The following is a 24,360-nucleotide window of genomic DNA, read 5'->3' as shown; positions in this document are numbered from 1 at the left end:
AACATGGAAAGAACCAAAATACTAAAAGGAGATAAAAAACATAAAATCATTTGTATGCATGACATGTAACACTATCTAGCACAAAGGTTTTTGTTGAATTTTGTTTAAAGTAGACACAAGGAAATGACAAAATGAAGGTTAACAATCTTGATAATCTCAACAGACATGAAAAGCACCCGACAAGATACAACATCCATTTATGACAAAACTCTCAAAATGGGTTTAGAAGGAAAGTACCGCAACACAACACAATATAGGCCACATGACAACAGCGAAGAGCTGAACACTTTCCCTCTAGGATCAGGAACAAGACAAGGATGCCCACTCTTGCCACTTCTATTCACATAGTACTGGAAGTCCTCGCCAGAGCAATTAGGCAAGAACAAACAAAAGGGATCCAAACTGGGGAAAAAGTAAGAGTATCATTATTTGTGGATGGCATGATTTTATATGTGGATAAACCTATAGACTATCAGAAAACTATTAGAAGAAATAAACTCAGTAGAGTTGCAGGATACAAAATCAATATGCAAAAATCTGTTGCATTTGTCTCTACTAACAACGAACTATCAGAAAGAGAAATAAGGAAAAAATCCCATTTACCATCACTACAAAAAGAATAAGATACCTAGGAATAGCTTAACCAAGGATGTAGAAGACCTCTACACTGAAAACTGCAATACAATTCTGAAAGAAATGAAGAAACAAAGGAAATGGAAAGATATTCCGTGTTTATGGACTAGAAAAATTAACATTGTTAAAATGTCCATGTTACCTAAAGGAATCTACAGTCAATTTAATCCTTATCCAAATCCCAACAGCATTTTTCACAGAAATAGAACAAAAATTCCTGAAATTTGTATGGTACCACCAAAGACTCTAATAGCCAAAGCAATCCTAAGAAAAAAGGAACAAAACCAGAGACATCACATTCCCCAATTTCAAACTATATTATAAAGCTATAGAAATAAAAAAAAGTTTAGGTAATACAGGAAAATATAGAGATTTTCAAATTCTAGCACCTTGAAATAACTACCATTAGTACTAGATGAATACCATTCCCATGCATATATACCAGAAGGATGGCTTCTTCATAAAAAACAAATATTTTTTTTTCACCAGAAATTCAGAAAACAAGTAAAATAAAGCAAAACCACCAAGACAATGATAAATAAGGAAGATTTCCTTATGCAGCACACAATTCACAGCTTTCTAATCAGACACTCATTTCACTTTGCCTCCCAGAAGCCAGGATTCACCCCACCTCCCTTTTCACATGCTTCAAATTTATTGAGAATCCAAAAGTGTCTCTATATCTGAACCCAGCTGTTAGCACCTTCCAGCATTTTCCTCGTCTTCCCACTGAGCCTATCATATTCACTGCACTGGGTTTGTTTGTTTTGTTTCCTTTTCTTGTGTGTGTGGGGCAAGATGAGCGGAAAGGGGAAAATTTTGCCTGTCATTTCAAATGCTACAATTCATCTGCTCTTTAATGCACATACATATATTTTCTGTCCTCCAGCCATCTTATCTTTCTGCTCTAGCTGAGCATTGCCATAAACAACTGTATTCCTCTGACATCCCAGCAACCACAATCCTTTCCTGAAGATGACCAGGGCCCTGCAGTGTCAGCCTCACTTGGTGGGGAAACTGCCTTTATCAGTTCCTGTCTCCAGATTCACCCCGAATGGGCAGATGTATGCTTCATGGTGCCTCCTAATTAGCCAAAAGCAGACACTTTCCAATGCCTCACTTTGTAATCTGCCACTACTGTTGATGTGTATAACTATTAAATGCAAAAGGCACCATTAAAATATCATTAGTTTCTGGCTGTCTCATCGACAGCTTCAGATATCTGAAGTGGAGATCAGGTGGCTGCCTTGGTGTTCTTGATCCTTCTGGGTACTTATTTGTCTGAGTTTTCAGAATTCCAGGAATCTTTCATTCACTTAAGATTGTTAGAGGCAGAGATGAGGCACCAGGCATAGGTGGCCTATGATAATGATGCTATTGTTCTGTGTTTTCACACACTCTGGGCGTGTGTGTAAAATTTTCTCTGAGCGTGAGGCAGGCTGTCTGACCTCACCCTCCTTGCTGAATGACTGACGTTCAAAGGCAACCATAAGACAAAGAAAAATGAGTCCCTGGGTCCTGGGCTGGGAGGCTGTAGAGCAGTGGTTCCCAAACTTATTTGGCCTACCGCCCCCTTTCCAGAAAAAATATTACTCAGTGCCCCCTGGAAATTAATTTTTTTAAAAATTTTAATAGCAATTAGAACGATATATGTATTAATGTTTCTACCTTTTTCATAAAATATAGTAAAGAAAGGTGTAAATTAGAAACATTTAAGTTTGAAATTATGAAACTATTTATTGAACTCAGAATAGAAAGGTAATACAAAAAAAGTTAAAACAAATGCACCTGTGGCCATCACCGCCCCTCTGGATCGCTGCAGCGCCCACCAGGGGGCGGTAGCGCCCACTTTGGGAATCACTGCTGTAGAGGCTGAGAGGGAGCGCCAGAGGCTGCCGGAGCCTCCCATAGCCGAGGGCAAGTTCCACAGTCAGAAGCCCCCAGGAACTTCAGGGCCCCAGCCTTTTATATAAGCAAAAGTTTGGGAGACATTCCAGGCAAGTCAAAAAATAAGTATTCCCCCTGGTTAGCAAAGATGAGACCCAAATCACCTGCCTAGCTCAGACTGGCTTTATTTTATTTGCTAAATAAAATATTTCTACCCTTCAGCATATAAATAGCACTTACAAGCATTTACTACTTCAACTATGAAATTCACTGAGTGATGGCAGAAAACTTCTGCTGGGACAGCAGAGCAGGGAGAAGCTTTAGGAAGTGGGGACATACCTTTTTAGCTGCTGCTGAAGAAATTGCTTTCTGGTCCAGTAGGTTGAGAAGCTCGGCCAGTGCAGAAGGTGTGACAGGACTAGCAGCCCCCAAAAGGAGAGAAAAGAAATGCACATTTCATGTCAACATATCCATTTACCTGTTACTCATAATTGCAAGACTTGATTTTATAGGTTTAAATAATTAACCTCCCACCCAGGAAGGAAAACAACACGCCATTTGGGCTTTATTTTACTTATTTTGTATTTTAAGATATAACAAATTTTTGTGACTAGTGTTGTTTTTCTTTGTTTTACCACCCAACAATAACAGCTGTTTGGCAGAAGTTGTAGCAACAGACAATTGCTCAGTTTAATTAGTCAAAGAAAGGAGGTGGCTGCAAAATTCATGAACCATGATGAGGAAAGAAAAAACAACAACAACAATCCCAGTAATTAAGTATTTTCAACAAAGATCAGCCTAAAAATTACTTCAAACCAAACAGCTAACAGAGCCACATTTTGAGAGTTTCTGTGGAAATGTAAATTATTTTTGATTATGAGAGCTTTTCTTTAAGGGAACACAATGACTACCCACCACTTCTTTATCCATCCTCACGGGCATCTTCATAAACTGTTCTCTCCTGAAGGCTCACAACAGCTTTCTGGACACACAGGGCTTAGAATTCATTATCTATACTTCTAGGACATGACTTATTTACCAAGATGCTGTGATACAAAAGGCCAAGGACCAAACAAACACATAAAGTGTCATTAATTCACACTTAGGGGTAGGAGTTGGGGTGAGGGGGTACGAGTGCCTGGATTACTGAAAAAACAAAACTGAATTACAGATTTCTTTTAAAATATATGTTTTGCTACTTCCAAACACAGTAACTAGGCCAGTGGTCGGCAAACTGCGGCTCGCGAGCCAAATGCAGCTCTTTGGCCCCTTGAGTGTGGCTCTTCCACAAAATACCACGTGCGGGCGTGCATGTACAGTGCAATTGAAACGTTGTGGCCCATGCACAGAAGTCGGTATTTTGTGGAAGAGCCACACTCAAGGGGCCAAAGAGCCGCATGTGGCTCTCGAGCCGCAGTTTGCCGACCACTGAACTAGGCTAATTAAACCCGTCTACCTGAGGTCATCAGGGGCTAGTTTTAAATGGGTGGGACAGCTTATAAATAGCAGGTAGCCTGTGGGGGTAAATGAAAGTTTCTGAAATGCTTAACGCCACTTGAAAACACCTTCTGTTTGAGTCTCAGTTGCCATCATTCGCTATTAATTTCTTCGTAAGCTCTTAGATAATAAAAAGAAAACTGCCATTTAGCCTCTGCCAATTTCCATGAATTTCAGACCCAGCGAATGCAAGTTAACCTGGTGCGCCTTACTGTGCAGTCTGATGCAAGTACAGTGAAACCGCATTAGGATTGTTCACTGAAAGCAGTTAACACATGGAGGCAGACATCAGCCTTCAAGTGTTTGTTTATCCCAAAGTACATATGGATAAAGGTGACTCCTGTGGAAATTAGGTTTGGAGAGTGCCTGATGTTATTAGTTGGCATCTGGAACATCTGTGAAGCCCCCTGATTAAATCTCAACAGGAAGAGGGGCAGAGGACTGGGAAATAAGCTTTTGCCAACCTCCCACTCTTACTGACTGGTCATTCAGAATCGGGTTTCTGGGATGCTCTGCAATCCTAGAAAATACAACAGCCAATTACACTGTGCAGAACCACAATCAGCATCGAGGTGGAACTGGATTTCTCGAACAGTGGTCGCCAACCTTCCGGACCTCACAGACCACCAGTGGTCTGCGGACCACCTGTTGGCATGCAAAAAAACACACAAAAAACGGCGTCTCTACTCCCATATGAGTCCAGGATATAAGGGATGCTGGGACAGAGGACACAAAAAGGACACAACTAAAAATACTTTGCCTTTCACCTAGTGACCTTAATTCATAACGTAGGTGATAAATTTATACTATAAAACACCTCCACTGACCTAACAGCACTTTGGATTTCTCAATCGTCTTTTTACACCCACAATGCTTGACACATAGTAGGTCAATAATATGTGTGTCATAGAATTCTTCCCCACAAGGGGGGTATCTGATATACTGGGTATACCAATTCCAGATACACCAGGGCTAACCTCGAGTAAGAGGATGACAAAGATCAGTTCCTGTCTCACCCTTAAGGACCCCACTCACCAGATAAATAACTATACCATCAATATGGAACATAATGGCAACAGAAGCACAACTACTAACTCGCTGCTGTCAGATAATACCAGTTTCTGGACAGTAAATGTGTCTCAGGCAAGAATTAGCTTACACTGAAGGCTTAAGCTTTCTGTGCTTGCTTCCAATCCCCCAAGGCCAAAGTATCTACAGAGCCAGGGAGATGGGGTATGTCACCTCTCCCAACTTCATCCACAACTTTGGAGCCCTTTTAGGATCACAACTCCATCACCAGCTTGGATTGTGGCAATAGATACCTGACATCTCTCAATCATGATCCGGCCAAGCTGTACTTGAGAAATGTGCTGACCATCTCAATCCCAAAGCTCATTTTAGGCCCAAAGTCCACCTTCTGCAGATGCAAGAGCTCCTGGAGGAAGACTTGGGACTTGGACATCCAGAGGCTCCTGCTGCTCAATAGTCCTTTTATCTCTCTAACTTCATAGCAACCAGAATGTTCTCACAGTCTCCTTCCCAAACCCCTCTTGTCAAAGACCCTCCCCTCCCACTTCATAAGGAATCTTACATCAGCTGATGTAAGTAAGATTCACAATTTTCAAGGGAGCCCTCCTCCTACTTCATCAAACAACCCCCTCGGCCCATACACTTAACCCCATCCCCCTCTATTCCTAAGATTCAGACTCACTCAGACACCTACTTCCTCTCTCTTGTGCTTTAATGCTGAGATCTTCCCTATCATGAAAATGCCTTCTGCCTGGCCAGTGAGGCTCAGTGGTTGAGTGCTGACCCATGAACCAGGAGGTCATGGTTCAATTCCTGGTCAGGGCACATGCCCAGGTTGTGGGCTCAGAGCCCCAGTAGGGGGCACGTAGCAGGCAGCCATTCAATGATTCTCTCTCATTATTGATGTTTCTATCTCTCTCCCTATCCCTTCCTCTCTGAAATCAATAAAAATATATATATTTTTTAAAGTAATAACCAGTCCTAGCTCACAGGCTATAAAATCAGGCCTGCCACATGACCTCTAATGGGCTCCCAACCTTCACAGCCCCATTATTAATGCCATCCACATATTATGCTGCTGGACTAATCTTCCTGTCACGATCAGTCCCTTCTCGGCCCAAAACATTCCCTGGCTCCTTAGAGCCTTAGGAACTACTGCCATAGCTGGCCTGGGAGTTCGGGACTCCACTGGGCTGGACAACTGGGCTTTACCAAGAAATGCTTGCTCAGGGAATATGTCATTTCCACTTTCTTAATGAAATCCAACCTGTTATTAACAGTAATTTAGAATTAGATATTAACAACTTTAAAAGTAATATACCCGAAGTAATTAAAAAGCCACGTTTAAAAAGAGCTTTTCTGGTTGGATCCTTTAAATGCCAGGGGCCTTAGATATCCTCTAAGAACTCTGAGAGGTCTATAAAGATGGATGCTAATTTATAAAATCTGTCCCTGCTGCCTTATCTCTAGAGTGTTCCTTGCAGGTGTCATCCTGGGACTATTGTGAGCTTAGCAGTACTGCTGTTCTAAGTGTTGTGAACGTTCACCCTAGTGGCTAAGGTTGTTCATTAGTGTTTGTCCTAAGGGCCGACTGGCAAACCAGACCAGCTAGCAGGTCTTTGGAAGGTGTAGGAAGAGAGCTGTTCCAGCTGGGTCTGGGCTCCTCAGTGCTTGTTTTCATACAAAATAAAACAGAACTGTTGTTTAGCTTCCTCTTTTTTTTTTCTTTTTTTTTCTATATATTTTATTGATTTTTTACAGAGAGGAAGGGAGAGGGATAGAGAGTTAGAAACATCGATGAGAGAGAAACATCGATCAGCTGCCTCTTGCACACCCCACACTGGGGATGTGCCCGCAACCAAGGTACATGCCCTTGACTGGAATCGAACCCGGGACCTTTCAGTCCACAGGCCGACGCTCTATCCACTGAGCCAAACCAGTCAGGGCTAGCTTCCTCTTTACCTGATTTTAGAACAACCAAATACAGTCGACCCTTGAACAATGCCAGGTTTAGGGCGCCGGCTGCAAGTGCATCTAAAATCCACTTAACTAATAACCCAACTTCCCCAAACTTAACTAATAGCCTATTGTTGAGTGGAAGCTTTATCAATAACATGAACAATCGATTAGCACATATTTTGTATGTTATACATACTCTTATAATAAAGTAAGCTAAATATAAGGAAAAGAAAATACATTTACAGTATTAATTGAAAAAAATTTACGTGTATAACTGGACCAGCACAGTTCAAACTTGGGTTGTTCAAGGGTCAACTGTACACTTTTATTATTTCTAATTGGGTACCCTTTCAGTTCTTAAAACTCTAGTGCTTATGAATTGTTTGGATAAATACCAGGAGCTCCAACTTCACTAAATAGGCTCATTTATCAACCTCAGTTCCTTTTGAAGCTACCAACACATTAAGCAAACCCCTAATTTCACAGACCAACATAAAAAGAAACTGACCTGAAAGTCAGGGGATGTGGCTTCCAATCTTAGCAGGTTGCAACATAACCTTACGGATTGCAGTGACGGCGAACCTTTTGAGCTCAGTGTGTCAGCATTTTGAAAAACCCTAACTTAACTCTGGTGCCGTATCACATATAGAAATTTTTTGATATTTGCAACCACAGTAAAACAAAGACTTATATTTTTGATATTTATTTTATATATTTAAAAGCCATTTAACAAAGAAAAATCAACCGAAAAAGTGAGTTCGCATGTCATCTCTGACACGCGTGTCACAGGTTCGCCATCACTGGATTAGGGCCTCCATTTCCCCATGTGCTAAATGAAGGAGCCAGACCAGAGGATATCTAAGGTCTCTACCAGTACTAAAATTCAGGGAGCACAGCCAACAATATTGAAACCATAAATTCACAGCTAAAATCTGCATTTTCTCCAAAAGCTCACACCACATCTTGCAGGTCTTCCTGCGTCCCCTGGCTGACACCATCTCCCTCCTCTCTGCTCCTACTGCACTGTGCAGAGGTCTAAAACAGGAAGCACCCCATTCTGCTTTAAACTAGGGCCTGGATGGGGTCCTGTTTCTCTCTCCACACACTGCAGAGACTCATGTGAGTTCCCACACCCTACATATTCTGGTTCTGCTCCAATGATACAGTTAACTGTACTTTTCTGACATTTTCCACCCTCTGCTCCTACCAGCTATGCTCCTCCCTGGTCCAAAAACATGCCAGCTTGTTTCCATTTCCACACCTTGGCTTCCCACTGGTGTCATGCAGCCCCTCTCCCTCACCAAATCCTGTCCATCCTTTAAAGGCAGGGGTGGGGAATGTCCACCCCACCGGCCATATAAGGCCCCGTGATACCATTTGGTATGGCCATGCCCAGGCAGCAGCAGGCGGGAGTCGAAATTCAATAAACATAGGAGCTTTTTTCATAGCAGCATACATTTATATTAAGTAAATTATATTAAGAGAATGATGTTATAAATAGCCAAATAGCCCTTGGCAGAAGAAAAGGTTCCTCACCCCTGTTTTAAGACAAAAGGCAACAGATGGACAGGTGTGGAGGAGACTGAGGGTGGCCATTGCTTTGGCACCTAATACACCTAGATGGCAAAGAGAAGGGAGCCAACACTGAGGGCCCGTTCTGTGCCAGGCACTGTGCACTTTCCTCTCAAAACTCTTGGAGGCAGGTATGGCCTATTTTTTTTACAGTGAGGAAACAGGGTCAGAGGAGGGAGCTCCTTCAGCGTCACTGCTGACAAGTAGCTCCGGAGGGAAGTGCACTGACCCCACATTAATACATGCATATACACATGTGAGCAAGAGGCTGGACCTCAAGTTGGCATTGTAGAGAGTTCACGCCTTTGAGCAAACAACTTTTGGAACAGTATACCAATATATATGCCCATCTTTCCACTGTATTTCTCCACAGCAATGGATACTGAGACAATGACACACACACCAAGACCGGGCTCCACTGGGGCTGGGAACTTGCCAGGGTCCTGCCATCTCCCTCTGTGTCCCTAATGAACTCTCTCTCCCCGACTCTCCACATTTAAAGCTGCTGGTCATTCTTCCCTTCTTGAAACTCCTTTTTTGGGGCATCTGTGACACCAGCTCTCCCCTGGCTTTTCTCCTTCTTTGCTGCCCATGCTTCTCAGTTCAAATCCAGAGTCTTAGGCTCCTCATCGGCCATCTCCCTGACAGTTCTCGTCTGCCCCCACAACTCCATGTACCTTCTCTATGCTGCTCAGTCCACATTCCACTTACACCTGACTATGTATTTGCATTTCTACAAGTGCCATGCTCAGACTTATTCAAGACTTTTCCACATGTTGCTCCCTGTGCCTGAATACTTTTACCCCTGAACTTTGCCTGACTAACCCTACTCATCCTCGCTCAGGTCTTGGCTTAGCTGTTAGTTTCCCTTCTCAGAGCATCTAACTCACTGCTTTGTAATCACCAGCTTCTGGCCAATGAGCTCTGAAAGCAGGGACTGCGTCTGTCATGCTGACTAGTCTTCCTAGGCTTACCAGAGTCTAAGTTAACATGTGCTCAACAGTGAATGCATGAGAATGCTCAGATTTATACCTCCCATATATCTGTCAGCAGTAGATCCATATGTCTGACTGCCTGTTGGTTATCCCCATGAGGCAGATGTCTGTCCTTCACCAGGCTAGGGAAGTTTTCAGTCATTATTTCTTTAAATAGGATCTTGATCCCTTGCTCTCTCTCTCTTCTCTTTCTGGTACCCCTGTTAATGCAGATGTAGTTGCACTCCATGTTGTCCCAAAGGTCCCTTAAGCTATCTTCATTTTTTAAAGTTATTTTATCCTTTTGCTGACTTAATAGGATGTTTTCCTCTACTGTGTCTTCCAAATAACCGATTCAGTCCTCTGCTTCATTCAACCTACTGTTTATTCCTTGTATTGTATTCTTCATTTCTGATTTGTTTTTTTATAATGGTTTCTATGTCCTTTTTCATGTTGTTGTATTTCTCACTAAGTTCCTTGAGCAGCCTTATAATCTTTTTTAAAAAATTCTATACCTGAAAAATTGTTTGCCTCCATTTCATTTAGCTCGTTTTTCTGGAGATTTACCCTATTCTTTCATTTGGGGCATGTTTATTTTCTCCTCATTTTGGCTGACTCTGTTTCTCTATGGTAGGTAGATCTGCTATGACTCCCACTCTTGGTAGGATGGATGTAAGTAGTAGGTGTCCTGTGGGACCCAGTGGCACAATCTCCTTGATCACCTCAACTGGGTACTCCAGGAATGTCCCTTATATGTTTTATGTGGGCCCTGCTGTTGTAATTGAGTCTTTGATTGCGATGGCCCATGCGTTGGGTCAACCCTCAGGCTGGCTGACAGTGAGGACTGACCTGTATCATAGTGTCTGAGCTGTTGTGCAGGTGCTGACCACAGGAAGCAGAATTCACCTTAGCGTTTAGTGCCTGCTGAGATCTCCCTTGGATGTGCCACTTGTGAAGCTTACTGGATCCCGCTCTGATGCTGTCTTAAGCTAGCCACTGGGCATACTGTCTGGGGCCTCTTGGGAGAGACTCTGGTGCAGGTCAATGTCAGACGTTGCTGTGACTGACCATAGGCAACCAGATTGGAAGTACAAAGCGATCCACAATTTGTGGCTGCCTCTGCTGGGCCTGGGTATGTGTGGGAAGGATCAAGCTGTGCAAAGGCCGGCTTTTACCAGCACCAGGCCCAGGGGCAGGTCAACAAAAGTCCCACTGTACCCTAAAATCCACCTCAATCTGCCTCCATCTGCTGGCTGCCTGTCAGGCTCAGTTACTGAAATAGCCTCTGGCGGTATTCAAGGTGCATGAGGTAAGGTTCTCAGTGAGTCATCAAGTAGGGGTAAGTGGTATTCACCAGATTGAGGTTCAAACTCAGTGCCAGTAATGGGTTTGAGGCCACTCAGGAAAGGTTCCTAGGTATACCAAGTTAAGTGTGCCACCTACTGGGTGCTCGCACATCTTTGTAGGGGTGGGGTCTCAGGAAATCATCAGGGTAAGGCCAGCAGAGTTTATCAGTCCCATGATTCAGCCATGTGGAGGGAGGGCTCCCTGTTGGTCGAGGGAAGAGTCCCTTGTCCTAGAACTACACGGCTCAGTCTGTCCAGATTCTGCCAAGAGCCCCACTCAGCAAGGTGGGACTGCTGGGAGTTGGAAGGATGGGGCTAGTGTATCTCTCATGAGGGGAAGGTGCTGATCAAGGTTGGGGGATTCTGTAAGGAGGGAAGTGTTCCACCCAAGAAAGATGGTGTCTGTGGTGTGGGAGAATAACTCAGCAGAGGGATCCTAGAGGCTGCTCCTTCACATAACTCTAGTCCACTCTGCCCTCCCTCTTATGGAGCCCAAGGTGAGTGGCTGCAAATGACATTTCTGTGCACTGGCTCTTTAAGAGAGCACTTGTGTCTCTAGCAGACTGCTGTCTCTCCCCAGCGGACAAAATCCCTGCTGATTTTCACAGCCAGGTATTATGTGGGTGCCTCTTCCTGACTTTGGAGCCTGGCCTGGGGTTGAGACCCCATGCTTCTCAGTGGGAACTTTTGCAGCTGAGATATCCCTCCAGAATCTCAGCCACTGCCTTTGGGAGTGGGGCCAGCTCTTTTCATATCTCTGCTCTTCCTACCAGTCTCGATGTGGCTTCTTCTGTAAATCCTTGGCTATAAGACTTCTCTTCAGCTAGTCTTCAGTAGGTTATTCTGGCTGACTATTCTATATTTTAGTTGTAATTCAGTTTGGTCCAGGGAGGTGAGTGTAACATCCACCTACTCTGCCACCATCTTGATCTCCCACTGTCTGTCTTCTTATAGTTCTGTAGCCCCTCAACCTTGCAAACTCCTTGTTCTATTCATCCACAGTACAGAGGACATTGTGGACAGTCAGAGTTTTCATAAGAAAAGCTTTAGAATTTGGAATTCCCAGGGGATGTTTGTGTCTTGTCAGGAGATACTGAGGGGAACATGAAGAGTAAAACACTGGTTCTGCCCTATTTCAACTGCTCCTGCACAAAGAGTTCATCTCAAAAGCAAGAAGAAATCCCTAGACCCCACTCACCTCTCACTGACAGCAAGGTTCTGTTGCTTTAAAAAACCCAGGAAAGTGTTGAGGACCCAACTAGTCACTTTTTTGGGTTCTGCCCTAGTTTCTTTCATCACATTTTGGAAGAACTCCAGTAGGCCAACTTCATTCTGTAAAGAAAAAAAAAATGTATAAAAACTCCCAAAAAGTGAAAGATCAGCATTCTGAAGACAAATCAAACTACCACCCTCTGCCTCCTCTGAGACAATTTCCTAAATATGGAGATGTCACCAGAAAATCCTGATCACTTTCAGTAAATAGCAAGTATTCTGCTACTGTCACCACGCATTTATATAGCACTTCCTTGAAGGAATGAACATATTTCACTTTATGGACCAGAGGACAGTGAAATCCCCCATCCCCCAAACTTGCTTGCCCTCACAATGTCAGCCTGTGTACTCTGTATCCTTGATCCTTGGGCCCACAATGTTCAGCCTGAGTTTACTGTCGTGTCTTTTTCCAGTCCTTTCCTCTGCTGGAAATCCTAGTGATTGCTAGAATAACAAGGTAAGAAGAGCAAATCAAGAAGAAACAAACAGAATATTCTACTTCTGAGAAACCAAAAGTGGATTGTAACTGTATCCACCTTTACATCATCCCAATAGGTGACAGAGTGGTTTTCAAAATGAGTAAGAACACAGGTACATGTGACCTACTTAGACCACATAACCAGTGGAGGGAACAGCAGTTTCTACGTCTTCTGAACCAAGCAAGCTAGGTTCAGCTGGCCTTGCCTGCCATCCTGCTCCGTGAAAGCAATCAGCTGGGTTGACTCATCACGGAGTCTTATTTGAAGAAGACTCTACTGCCTCACCCCCAGCCCCCACCCCCGCCTGGACCGTCAACTCCATGAGTCAGGGGCCATGCTGTCCTGTTCACTCTGTAACTAGAGCTAAGTCAGTGCTGGGCCATGGCAGCTACTTGCTAAGTATTGGTGGATGGAATCAATGTCTACCATTATCACGTGTATTTTTTCAAAATCAGATGTGAACATTCATACATTCATTATTTAGCATACCATGTTTACCTTTAAATATCAGAACTGCCACCAGTATGCATAGAATAATCCGAAGGCACATATCAAGTTATGCACCATAGCTAACTTCCAGCTCAGATCAATTTGGCAGGACCAGGAAACCTGGCTAAGTCCACCCCTTGTTTTTAGTAAGAAAAATAAAAACATATCCCACTTGCACAGGGGAAGCTGACGTTTCCGAATGCAGAGGAGACACATTTTAAGTACTAGATTTCCCCAACCTGCTGAAATTCATTCCTTGAATTATAGCTTTTCAGCTTCATACTACAGGTAAGTCTCTCACCCTCACCTCTTTCACAGAACCTTCATTAAACAAAAGAACTTTCTGGAAAAAATTAGATACTAGGAAGAAGCAAGTCATAGTAACAAAAGCGCTCTAGAAATTTAGTTATTGCAGATGCTGTAATATACACACAGGGACAGTTGCTAAGGTAGAAATTCCATAACAACAACAGAAAAATCTATGTGACCTTTGTAACAGATAAACTCTGGTGATAAGCCAACTGAATAATCCCATAAGCATCTCTTGAATCTCTTTTCAAGCCAATGCTGCTATTCTGCTCATGCTAAAACAGGGCAGAGGCCACCTCAGCAGCCAACGCTTGACTACAGATAAAAGCAAAAGCAGGCAGCATGAAGAGGAAGTTCTGCTTAACTTATGGAAAAGTATTCAAACCTGCACAATGCTACACAAATCGCTGGGGAAGTAGAAACCGCTATCCAGCCCAAATCAGTTGGGTAGTACTCTCTTTGTTCTATCCCAGACGGGTTGGCTGCCGGGGAAAAGAGCTGTCAGGAGAACTCTCAGCTTTGCCAAAGAAAGGTTTTCTAAATTCACCTAGAAATATTGTCCTTAAACTTGCAGGCTTGGCTGAGTTGCTGGGACATGATGAATATCCATTCCTCTCCCCTTGGGTGGTTTTTTTATTGGATGGATAACATGGCAAGTCAGATTTCTGTTTGTCTTTTTGTATCAGTGCTGTGATGAAGCCTCTCCAAGCTGAAACTGTACTCCACTGGGGAGTCCATGGTTTCCGCACATAATCGGAAACGCACATGAAAATCTGTGATCGTGACCGGGTGAGCTACAGACAGAGGGCTGAAGAACAATGATCAATAAAAAGTGACATATGGGTGTCTGCTTTGGTTCTTCAGATCAGAAGCCGGCTTTTCAGGGAAAACACACACACACAAAAAAAACACAAAATATTCTAGGTAACATCTTCTTAGTTTTTCTGTGAGACAGGCAAATACTAAGCCTGGCACAAATCTCAGAAGTCCGTGGTGAATGTGGCAGTGCGGCCATCTGGTTTTCTCAGAAAAACAGTGGGCCAGTAATTCCCATATATAAGAACTGTATTAAGAGCAAGGCAGAAAGGCCACAGCATTAGGGGACTCATACGATCCTTTTCAAAGGCAACAAGCAAGCCTTCAACTCATCACTACTCTCTCCATCAGGCAGAGCTAAACTTCTTGACACAGTGCGCCAGGTCTCCTGGCCAACAGTCCCTTCAGAGATGGCTAAAGCAGCAGGAACAACTGGTTCTGTCTTTTGGATAATACCAGCCTGTCTTTACAGCTCTGTGCTGGGAAGCATCCTTTTCACATTTTAATCAAATTTCCCAAAGCATTCAATTACACCAGAACCAATGCCAGGTCAGCTCTTAGACACTAGCGAACCCTCCACTGTTAATGGGCCTGTCAGCTGGTCAATGCTGGTGTGAGGCAAAGCAGGGGATCAATCGCCCGCCTCACTGCCAGCTCTAGGAAGGAACTCCGATTTACCCATGCATCAGGCCCTGAAAGGAATGTGCCCCAAAGCTGTCTGTTACATTCTGCCTTCAGAAATGATAAAATGTCAGAACATCCAGTTGGAATAAGATGAAGGCTGATTCTCAACTGCCACACCCAGGGAACCTGATGACAGGCAGGGCTATATTTAGAAGCTGGATGAAACCAGATAAAGACAGCTGCCCAGCAGCAGATTCAGAGAAGAAAGCCCACAAAGTAAAAGTTGAGGAACAGCTGGTTATGTGGTTGGATGACCCGGCAGCAAGGCGACCCCAGATTAGCAGTTCCAAGCAGTTAAAAGGCTCTCAGGAGTATTTCTAAAAGACTGGGGAGACATGGAGATCAGCAAACAGACACATAGCTGCTGCTAGTGATATTAAAAATAATAATTAATAATAATAATACATTTTAACAGCAGTAATAGGTGTCAGGCACAGTTCTAGGTGCTTTACATTAACTCGTTTAATTCCAACAATGACATTATGAGGCAAGTAGCAGAATTCTCTTTTACAAATGGGGACACTGAAGCACTAACTTGCCAGAGGTCACACAGCATGAAAGCGGTAGAGTTGGGATTTCAACATCCATGCTCCACGGCCTCTGATGAAGGAAAAGGCAAGTCCTTGCCTTCCTGGGGACTGAGACCGAGCACCAGTGCTAGGCACAATGTGAAGCAACTTGTTCATCAAAAGAATGATCTTTCTCACCACTTCCATTATTTTATTTGATACCAGCCAGCTGTTTAAGGTTCTTAACATATTAAGAATGTTACAAAGGCCCTTGGCAATTAGCTTAGAAAATGGGAAGTTCACGTTCTGCCTTTGCCAATGTATGACCACGTGGCACTCTCTGCTGTGGCATGAAGCACACCTGTTCCCAAATCATAGAGGAAGACAGTGTCTCCCACCCCAAGGCAGCCAGAGCTCCCCCAACTTCTCTGCTGCATCCCCTCCGCACCCTCTCCTGAGAGAAGTTACAGTGAGTACATCCAAACAAAGACAATGTCCAATTCTGAAATACCTCCCCACGTTACAAAATAAATTCCATTATCACTCCTATAGTTTTGATATTAAGTGTATTGTACGTAATTGCATTAAAACTCCTTTACTATGGGTAAAAAAACCTTCATTTGTGGTTTACACCTAACTGGGCAGATCGTGGCTGTGGTGGGAGTGGCTGATTGTACAGGATGCCCCACTTCTAGGGACCGAGCAACAGTGGCTTCAACTGGGCGAGGCTCTCGCATGGCGGATGTATCATTTTGTGGAGGTGCAAACAGGAAGTGCATCGGCCATTTGGCAGGGGTGTTGGGATGAGCAGCTGCTGAGCATTTCTGGAGATACCCAGCATGTACATATCAATGGGGGCTCCACAGTTCCCTCATTTCCCTGTGAATCCGGCCATTCTTACAACGTGAGAAAAACAAAACACAGACCCACCAACTCTGTGAAGAATGGCCCAGGAAATAACTCGTTAGTGTTGGGATGGAAATGGAAATTAGGTAAGGCGACAGAGTGGTGGTTCCAGGCAGGAAGCAGAAGTCATGGCCAGATTAAGGACTGCAATGTACAGTGGGGCGGCGACTTGGATCTGTGCTGTGAATGAATCCACCCTCTGCTTTTCATGGAAACAAGAAGTGACTGCAGACATCTTTCAGCGAGTGAACAGAAAAGAAAAAACTCATCCTGGAGTCTTCAGTGGGGAAAAACAAAAGGTAGTCAATTGGTGGTGTGAGGTTGGCTTAGGGGATACCATTTTCCACGTGAGTATGTAAGGAGGAAGCCAGAATCCTGAATTATCATTGCCACTTTCAAGAATATATGGGTCTCTAGTTCTGAAACTGACCCAGAAACAGGGTATACCCTCTAGTCTGTCTCAAGGAATACACAGCTAGGGAGTTCTATAGTCTTCTTTTGGTCCCCACAATTTCCACCCAAGTCATGTTCCCAGCAGGGCTTGGGGACCCCTACAATCTGAGCAAAACTCTAATCCCAACATTTCACTTGTGCTCTGTTCCCAGCGAAGCTGGAGAGTATTCATATCTGAGTTCAACTCAGAGTCCGGGTTCTATTCAGGAAGTGTTCTCACCTACAGCTGGCTCAGCCTAATGCGAAAATAAGTTTATATTCTCTGAGATGCATAAACTCTAAGAGAGATGTTGAGGGAAACCAACTTGGAAATAAGACTTGCCCTTGTATAATCAAAATCTCTGTAATTCAGGAAATAAAAATCGACAGCAGACAGGCATAATTAAATGACTATATCTGCAAGAATGGGACACAAAACCATGTTGTTGAGCAATCAATTCTGACTGTAATCACATTTCAATGTCCTTAAAGTCACTGTTGCCCAATGGGCCCAAATTGAGGGAGTCTGTGCTACCTAACAGTAGCCTTCTGTTTACTGCTCCCAAAGGAAATTATTGCACGAACAGGAAATCAGGCTTCAGAATGGATTAAGGACAGAGCACCCGAGTTCCCGAGGTTGGGCACTCGGGACCTTCACTCCTCCCTGCACTTGACCCCAGTGGGCAGTCCTTGAGGATCAAATGTCACTGAGCCAAGGTCCTTATCTATGGAAGCCCTATCACTTACACCTGAAATGAACTGCTGGTTTTGCAGGAGTGAAGTTAGAAAATGCATCTTTTTAAAATATGTATCGATTTATTTACTTCATAGAGGAAGGGAGAGGGAGAGATAGAAACATGAATGATGAGAGAGAACCATTGATCGGCTGCCTCCTGCACACCCACACTGAGGATCGAGCCCGCAACCTGGCCATATGCCCTGACTGGGAATCGAAACGTGACCTCCTGGTTCATAGGTCAATGCTCAACCACTGACCCATGCTGGCTGTGTGGAAGATACATCTTTTTATTCAACTTTACCAGAACAAGATATTGGTTATTTTTCACAGTGCATAGACTAACTGTGAAAGCACCCAAAACTGGCAAGCACTGGATGTGATGTTTTAAGAAGAATTAAATCAATTTCGAAAATTGCACGGAGCTGAAACATGGTGGGTGACAATGTTGAGCAAATGAAATTTCCTTCATCAGGAGTTAGAGGGTGAGTATTTGCTCCTCAGTAAGTTTGGGCAGTCTAAAACCAGTCAATATGGTTTCAGATGCTTTTTCAAACTATTAGCTTTAAAGTAGCACTGCCTATGGAATATATAGATATTTACCAAGGGAAATTATTTTATAGGCAATTTATCCAGAAATAAAACCAGGCCATTTCAAGCTTACTAGAGACTCAAAACAAAACTCTTGGAAAACAATCCATTTAACAATCAACCATAGTCATGATATCACTGCTGTTTCTTTGTCCCTTGGAGACACCTTAACCTTTTCTATGATGTCAGAAACAAAGGATTATGACTTTAAACGGGGAATAACCAGCTGGGGAAAATGAAGTTGTTCAAAGACTCCTACACATCTTGAGGCTGCATACGAGGACAGGCACACGTGTGGCAGCACAGGCCCCCGATGTGAATGGCCCCATCGTGTTTTCCTACAGCCTCCCTGGGCCATGCTGGGCTTTTCTTGGTATCTGCCCTGCATGGTTCTCAGTGTGTTAGCAGCATTCTCTGCTCTGGCAGCATATCCTTGGGAGTTTGCTTGGCTGTATTTAGACTTTTTTTTTTTAAGATTCAATGAGGTTCTGCTGTGTCTATCATCTTCGGGGTAAGCAAGTCATTCCCTTCCTCTTTCAGCTCCAGTTACCTCTGTAGAACCCTCCCAGCTCAGACAGGAGACCTGGAATCAAGACTGTCTGTCTCTTAGTTGGTGTTTTAATCTACTGCCTTGTTAGGGCTACCCAGGAGTTAAAAGCAACATGGAAAAGATAAAAGCTCTCGGTTGACAACAGCAAGGGAATGTGACGAGTACAGCAGGCTCTCAAAAAACACTAAGTTGGGGACGTTATACCATTCCTCCCACAACAGAGGAGCCTGAAATTTTTCTGCCTATCAATTTCATTCACAGCCAGTCACCGTGACCTCATATCATTCCTCACATGTGCCGAGCTGCGTAACTTGAGGCTCTAGGCAAGATCATCCCACAAAATCCACAAGCCCCATACACTTGGTCCTACCTGGATCCTTCTTGATGATTCAGTCAGAAGGAGCCAAGTAACTAATGCAGAAAGTTTAGAAAACAAATAGAGCTGCATAGGAAAGCTTGCATTTCTATTCTGACTGAAGTTTTCTACTTGAAAAGTGGACATACTTTCTGCTTTTCTTTGGAGTTGATTGATTTTCACTAAACTTAGTAGACAGCACTTTCTATTTATTATCTTGAAAAACAAGAGGGGTGGTCAAAGTTTGAAATGAACTGATGTTTTATGACTGTGCTTCATGAAGCTTTAGTGGGACTGACACAGTATTAATGTTGACAAGAGAAAAAATTCTATTTTCTCTATTAAGTGATCTAAAACTGCAAACAACTTGAAACATTATCTCTATTTGCATGTGGCACATTATGCACACAGGCAGGCAGTAGGGCTTACAGATGAAGAGCCTGGGCCCTGAAGTCAGCTGGTCTGACCCCGGTCTGACTCTGGCTCCCCCACAGGCTTGGGAAAGTTACTTAATGCTTTATACTCAGCCACAGAGGTGGTGTCTCCTCACTTGTAGAATGGGTGGAACAACTCTATGCACCTAAGAGGGATGTTGTGGGGTAGATTAAAAAGTGGGCCGCTGTAAAATGCATACTGGACTGTAAGTGAACAGCCTACTTTATGTGCTGCTTAGGCAGATGACTGCAATTTGTTTGCATTCGCTGAGTCAGGGAAGGCAGAGTTTAGGAAGAGATGCCCCCATAGAGATCACCCTGGGATTGTTTGCCAAGAAAAATGCACATGCATATAATCTCGATCATTCTAATAATTACTCTTGGATATACTGACTCAGAGAAAGGCTTGCTATGCTATTAGAACTTTCCTTTTCTAATACCTGAATCTCAGCTTCCACATTTCTACTCCTGAGTCCTTACAAATGAGGTCAGAAATCAAGGCAGTTTGACCTAAGTTAGGCAAGCAAGGTTAGCTAACTAGGGTAAAGTTTCTGGTGGAGCAAGATACTATTTTTTCCTCCAGTCACCTAAAAAGTAAGACAGATTTCTGTTGGGAGGGGAATATCAGGGGCTTTAAAGGAGAAAATCAGAATGCAGACTTGATTTCATGTCCTAATGAAACCAGTTCAAAAAATGAGTCAGAGAGACCAAGTGACTTGTACCTGTCTCAGGTGGCATGAAGTGGCAATCCAGTTCTCCTCACCAGAGTTCAGTGACACAGGTATTATGCCACAATTTGGTGGTTGTCAAAAGGGTGGCTTATGCATCTGACCTTTGGAAATGGGTGCTTTTACCAGAAACACTACTTCTCCCGGGACTTTCATGAACCCTGTTCTAGTATCCCATGCATTTGCTCATCCATCCTCCCCTCACTGAACAAATATCCAATGAGTGCCTACTATGTGCAGCCATTGGCTGGATGTTGAGATACAATACAGGAATTCTATAAATATCAAGGATAAGTTAACCATAAATAATTCAGTGCTTATCTCACAGTAAAATGACAAGATAAATTAAAGACTAGAGTTAAATTCTGAAGTTATTATTTGTGGGTAAGGCATGTGTGTGGGGCGGGTATGTGCTCAATGCTTAATTTAATAAGCAACGCGAAGGCAGGGAGCATGCAGCTGAAGCTCTGCAAAACACACCTCCACCACTGCTATTTACTTAATGAATACTCCTGGGCACTCTTTAAATTGAAAAGATGGTTCATTAGATTTGTGCATCTGCCCTTCTCAGCAATCTGTTGTGTTTCTGATGAAGGCAGAGAAAAACACGAACATATCATTGTCGGATATGTTATTAGTAACTCAGCTTCCAATGATTACAAAGTCATAAAGAGCTCAGGATGCCTAATTTGTCTGAATCATTCTCTTTCCATTCCTATCAAGTTCTCTTCTTCCCCATCTTGAAGATTTCAAGTAACAGCCCTTAAAAAACCCAAATCACCTCATGCTATTTTCAAGCTATAAAAATATGCATATTTTTAAGATATCAAAAAACGAGTCCCTTCAAAAATGGCTCAAGAAATCATCTTCTTCTTGAGGTTTTCCCCTTTTGTCCTAATCAAGGCAATCGCCACCTCCTCCAGGCTCCCTTCCACATTATACATTATATTATGAAACCTGCCCCAGGGGCTGGGTACCTGTAGTGTGTGCCCATAAATAAGCCTTTGGAAAGCAAAGAAAACATCTTTTTTTTGAAACTTTGGCTCTGGCTCAGTACCTGCTACATAGGAGATGCTAATGAAGTGTTGAACTAAATAGATCAAAGGTAAGTTTCCCTAAAGGGGCCTTCCACTATGAAAACAGACTTGCCACCCCTCAGTAAACATTTACTCAAGGACTCCTGGGTTCTAGCACCAGGAAGGACACACGAGGGGAGGCAGGGACACAAACAGGAGTGTGAAAATGTCCTGCCCTCGGAGAACACATAACATGCTCCTCACAGGCGGAGGGTGACAATCCTACGGAGATGCTCTCTGGAGGGAGCATCTGTTTTCAGACAGTGCCTCAGAGAATGAGCCATAGTCTGAGAGGAGATGCAGAAGGGTCCTTCCACTTCTCTCATGAAGAAGCTGATACCCGCAAATAGTAGAATGGTAAGTGGATTCTTCTCTGAAATCACAGTCTTGGAAAAAACATGGCGAAAAACCCAGGTTCATCATTCGCTACCTCCAGTAGTGGCCTCTGTCCACCTGGCAGGGTGCCAAGTGGTGAGAGGTAACTGATGTCTGCAGGCTGAGTAGCCTTGGCCCTTGTCCTCCAGTCCCCTACAGAATTTGGCAATACGTCAGAAAATGCAGGATGGAAATTTAGCATTTCGTTTTTATTCTGGGAATTTAGTTTTTTTCTGAAAAGTCAAGTGATCAAGATGGTGGGGAATGTGTGAAAGACTGAATCTCAGTCCTGTTAAATCAACTCAGGAAAAATGAAAGTGAAAGGTGTTCTGTACGAGATGCTGACTAACAGACTCATACACAGATGTGGCTTTAGGCACTGCTGCTGTGCTCACCCGTACTGAGGAACGGGGAGGGTAAGGATGCAACCGTCCTTGCCTTCAAGGTGCTGAGCAAGACACACCAATAAATAATCAAAACGCAGCGACATAGGGGCCACAGAGGCAGGAGTAAAATATACAGGCAGCCTATAAGAAACAGTGCTCAATTATGCCTACGGGATGAAAAAAAAAAAAAGATCATGCCTAATCATTATTGGTAGTAAAAAAGGAGTTTTCACATGACACTGTAGATACTTGTCAAATTAACTGATTTATGGACAATAAAGAGAAAAATCATTCAACAAACATTTTATTGCCTACCTTGCATCGAAATGGCTGGTTGCTGTTACTGAACTGTATAAATTTACACAGAAATGTGTATATCCTAACATCCCCAGATATTTATTATTGGTCAATTAAATTGCAAAAATCCAGAATTTCGATAGATTCTGCTGCCCCAAAAGATAAGTGTGGCATACACCTGGTCCCTAAAAGAAGCAGCAACAGAATGCTCTGCTTCCTCCCCGACAGACAAGAAGACAACTGTGACAGAACGCTATACTCACTGGTGCCGGATCATTTTCATGTTGCCATGACGAAGAAGACTGCAAAGCCCCAAGCAGCCGTGAAAAGGATGGGAAAATCCCTACACAGACCTCAATGGTGTCAGATTCTCTCATGCCTCTTTCAGACGCATCCTCAAGCCTCAAAGGACCGATATTTTTAGTCAGAGTTTTCAGCATGTCGTGTAGAATAAATGTTTTCTTCGACACTTGGTAAAACAACTGGCTGGGTTTTGAGAACCTAACTTCCTGCCAGGCCCTGTCATCGTTCAATACTGCTGGAAACTCTATACATAGATTTTCTTTTGTCCTACAGACACAGGGGAAAACGCTCGCCCATAACATTTGCTCTTCAAGAAGCCTCCACTGCTGCTCTGAGCAGCCGCTCCTTTCTACACAGGAGACATGAGATACGAGGTTATGCTTCGGTTTTATGAGGCGCATTTATCATTAAGGGGCGTGAGCGAAGGTTATCATGCCTTGTTCTGCCCAGGAGCATCTTTCGTACAACGGAGGCAATCCGCCCGCTCCATCAGAGCCCACTGTACAGCCTTCCCCAGCTGCTAAGCTGGGCTTATTCAAGCCTCTGATCAGCACCTACCAGTAAGGTGAGGCTGTGTTCCGGCAGCATCCCATACTGCTGGACGAGCTTCTCCCGGGTCACACTGGGGAGCTCAGGGAGCTGCTCTCGAAGCTGGTCGATATTGATCACTTGCTGTGGGTCCGCGCCAGCAGGCAGAGAGGCTGAGTCGTAGAGTAGCAGGGGAGGCAGGTTGGGCTCGGGAATAAACCTAGGCAGAAAGGATACAGGGTCTGGCACTGATGTATTTAGTTTGATAAGAAAAACCCAATTATCCATAGGAAAGTTTCTGTATAGAGAGGCCATGTCACTTGCATATATTTTCTATTATCTTACAATATCAACATTGACCCCTTGTTTCCTGGGAACCAATCTGTGCACAAGTGTAAACCACAGCTAGAAACACCAACCCTGCTGATTCCCATGCTTATGAACTAGTGAAAGAGGCACAGCACTGTTCATGCCATGCTGTGATACATACTCGTGGATAAAGTATCTATCTATACTAATAAAAGGGTAATATGATAATTAGACCAGATAGACCGGACATCTTCCGGATGTCCTTCTGGACAAAGCCACAGTGGTGGGGCTGAGGCAAAAGCAGTTAGGGGCGATCAGGCAGGCAGGCAGAGTGGTTAGGAGCAATCAGGCAGGAGGCAGGTGAGCAGTTAGGAGCCAGCGGTCCCGGATTGCAAGGCGCACCTTCCCCTAATCCCCCCCCCCTCCATGCACGAATTTCGTGCACCAGGCCTCTAGTCTATATATAAAAGCCTAATATGCAAAGTGTTCCCTCGGGACTTCGACCAACTGGGAGTTCCATCACTCGCTATGATGTGTGCTGACCACCAGGGGGTGGCGCAAACGAAGGAAGGCCCTGGCCAGCAGCCAGCAGCCAGCAGCAGGGGAAGGGAGGACCCGGCTGGCAGCTGGCAGCCACTAGGAACCCTACCCATGCGTGAATTTCTGCACTGGGCCTCTAGTATATTCATGAAAACATATGAGCAAACAAGAACAACTTATTAGGGAGAAAGATGACTTCCTCCCCTTTTAAAATTTTGACTATTTTTTGTAGTTGTGTAATTAATGAAAAGTCAAAGAATAAGAAAACATTTTCTTGAGAAGCAGAAGCAATGAATGGAGGGGAGAGAGGGGAGGAGGGGTGAGTTAAGTACAGATAGGATTTTTAGGACAGTGAAACT

General features: G+C 43.7%; 1 protein-coding gene across 2 annotated transcripts in view; it reads right to left on the bottom strand.

Annotated features, from left to right (window-relative positions):
* The window catches only part of GATB (glutamyl-tRNA(Gln) amidotransferase, subunit B), a 73,858-nt gene that overhangs the window by 7,197 nt on the left and 42,301 nt on the right, over positions 1–24,360 (bottom strand). For both annotated transcript variants that reach the window (XM_006770121.1, XM_015568059.1), the window contains 3 exons: positions 23,183–23,372; positions 12,096–12,229; positions 2,860–2,938 (listed from right to left, as the gene is read on the bottom strand). In XM_006770121.1, coding sequence (XP_006770184.1) covers positions 2,860–2,938; positions 12,096–12,229; positions 23,183–23,372 — 403 coding nt within the window. The remainder of the gene's footprint in view (positions 1–2,859; positions 2,939–12,095; positions 12,230–23,182; positions 23,373–24,360) is intronic.

The sequence above is a fragment of the Myotis davidii genome, unplaced genomic scaffold, assembly GCF_000327345.1.
Source record: "Myotis davidii unplaced genomic scaffold, ASM32734v1 scaffold323, whole genome shotgun sequence".
NCBI classification, from domain to species: domain Eukaryota; kingdom Metazoa; phylum Chordata; class Mammalia; order Chiroptera; family Vespertilionidae; genus Myotis; species Myotis davidii.
Note: the sequence above shows the minus strand (reverse complement) of the source record. Positions and strands in the feature narration are given on the sequence as shown.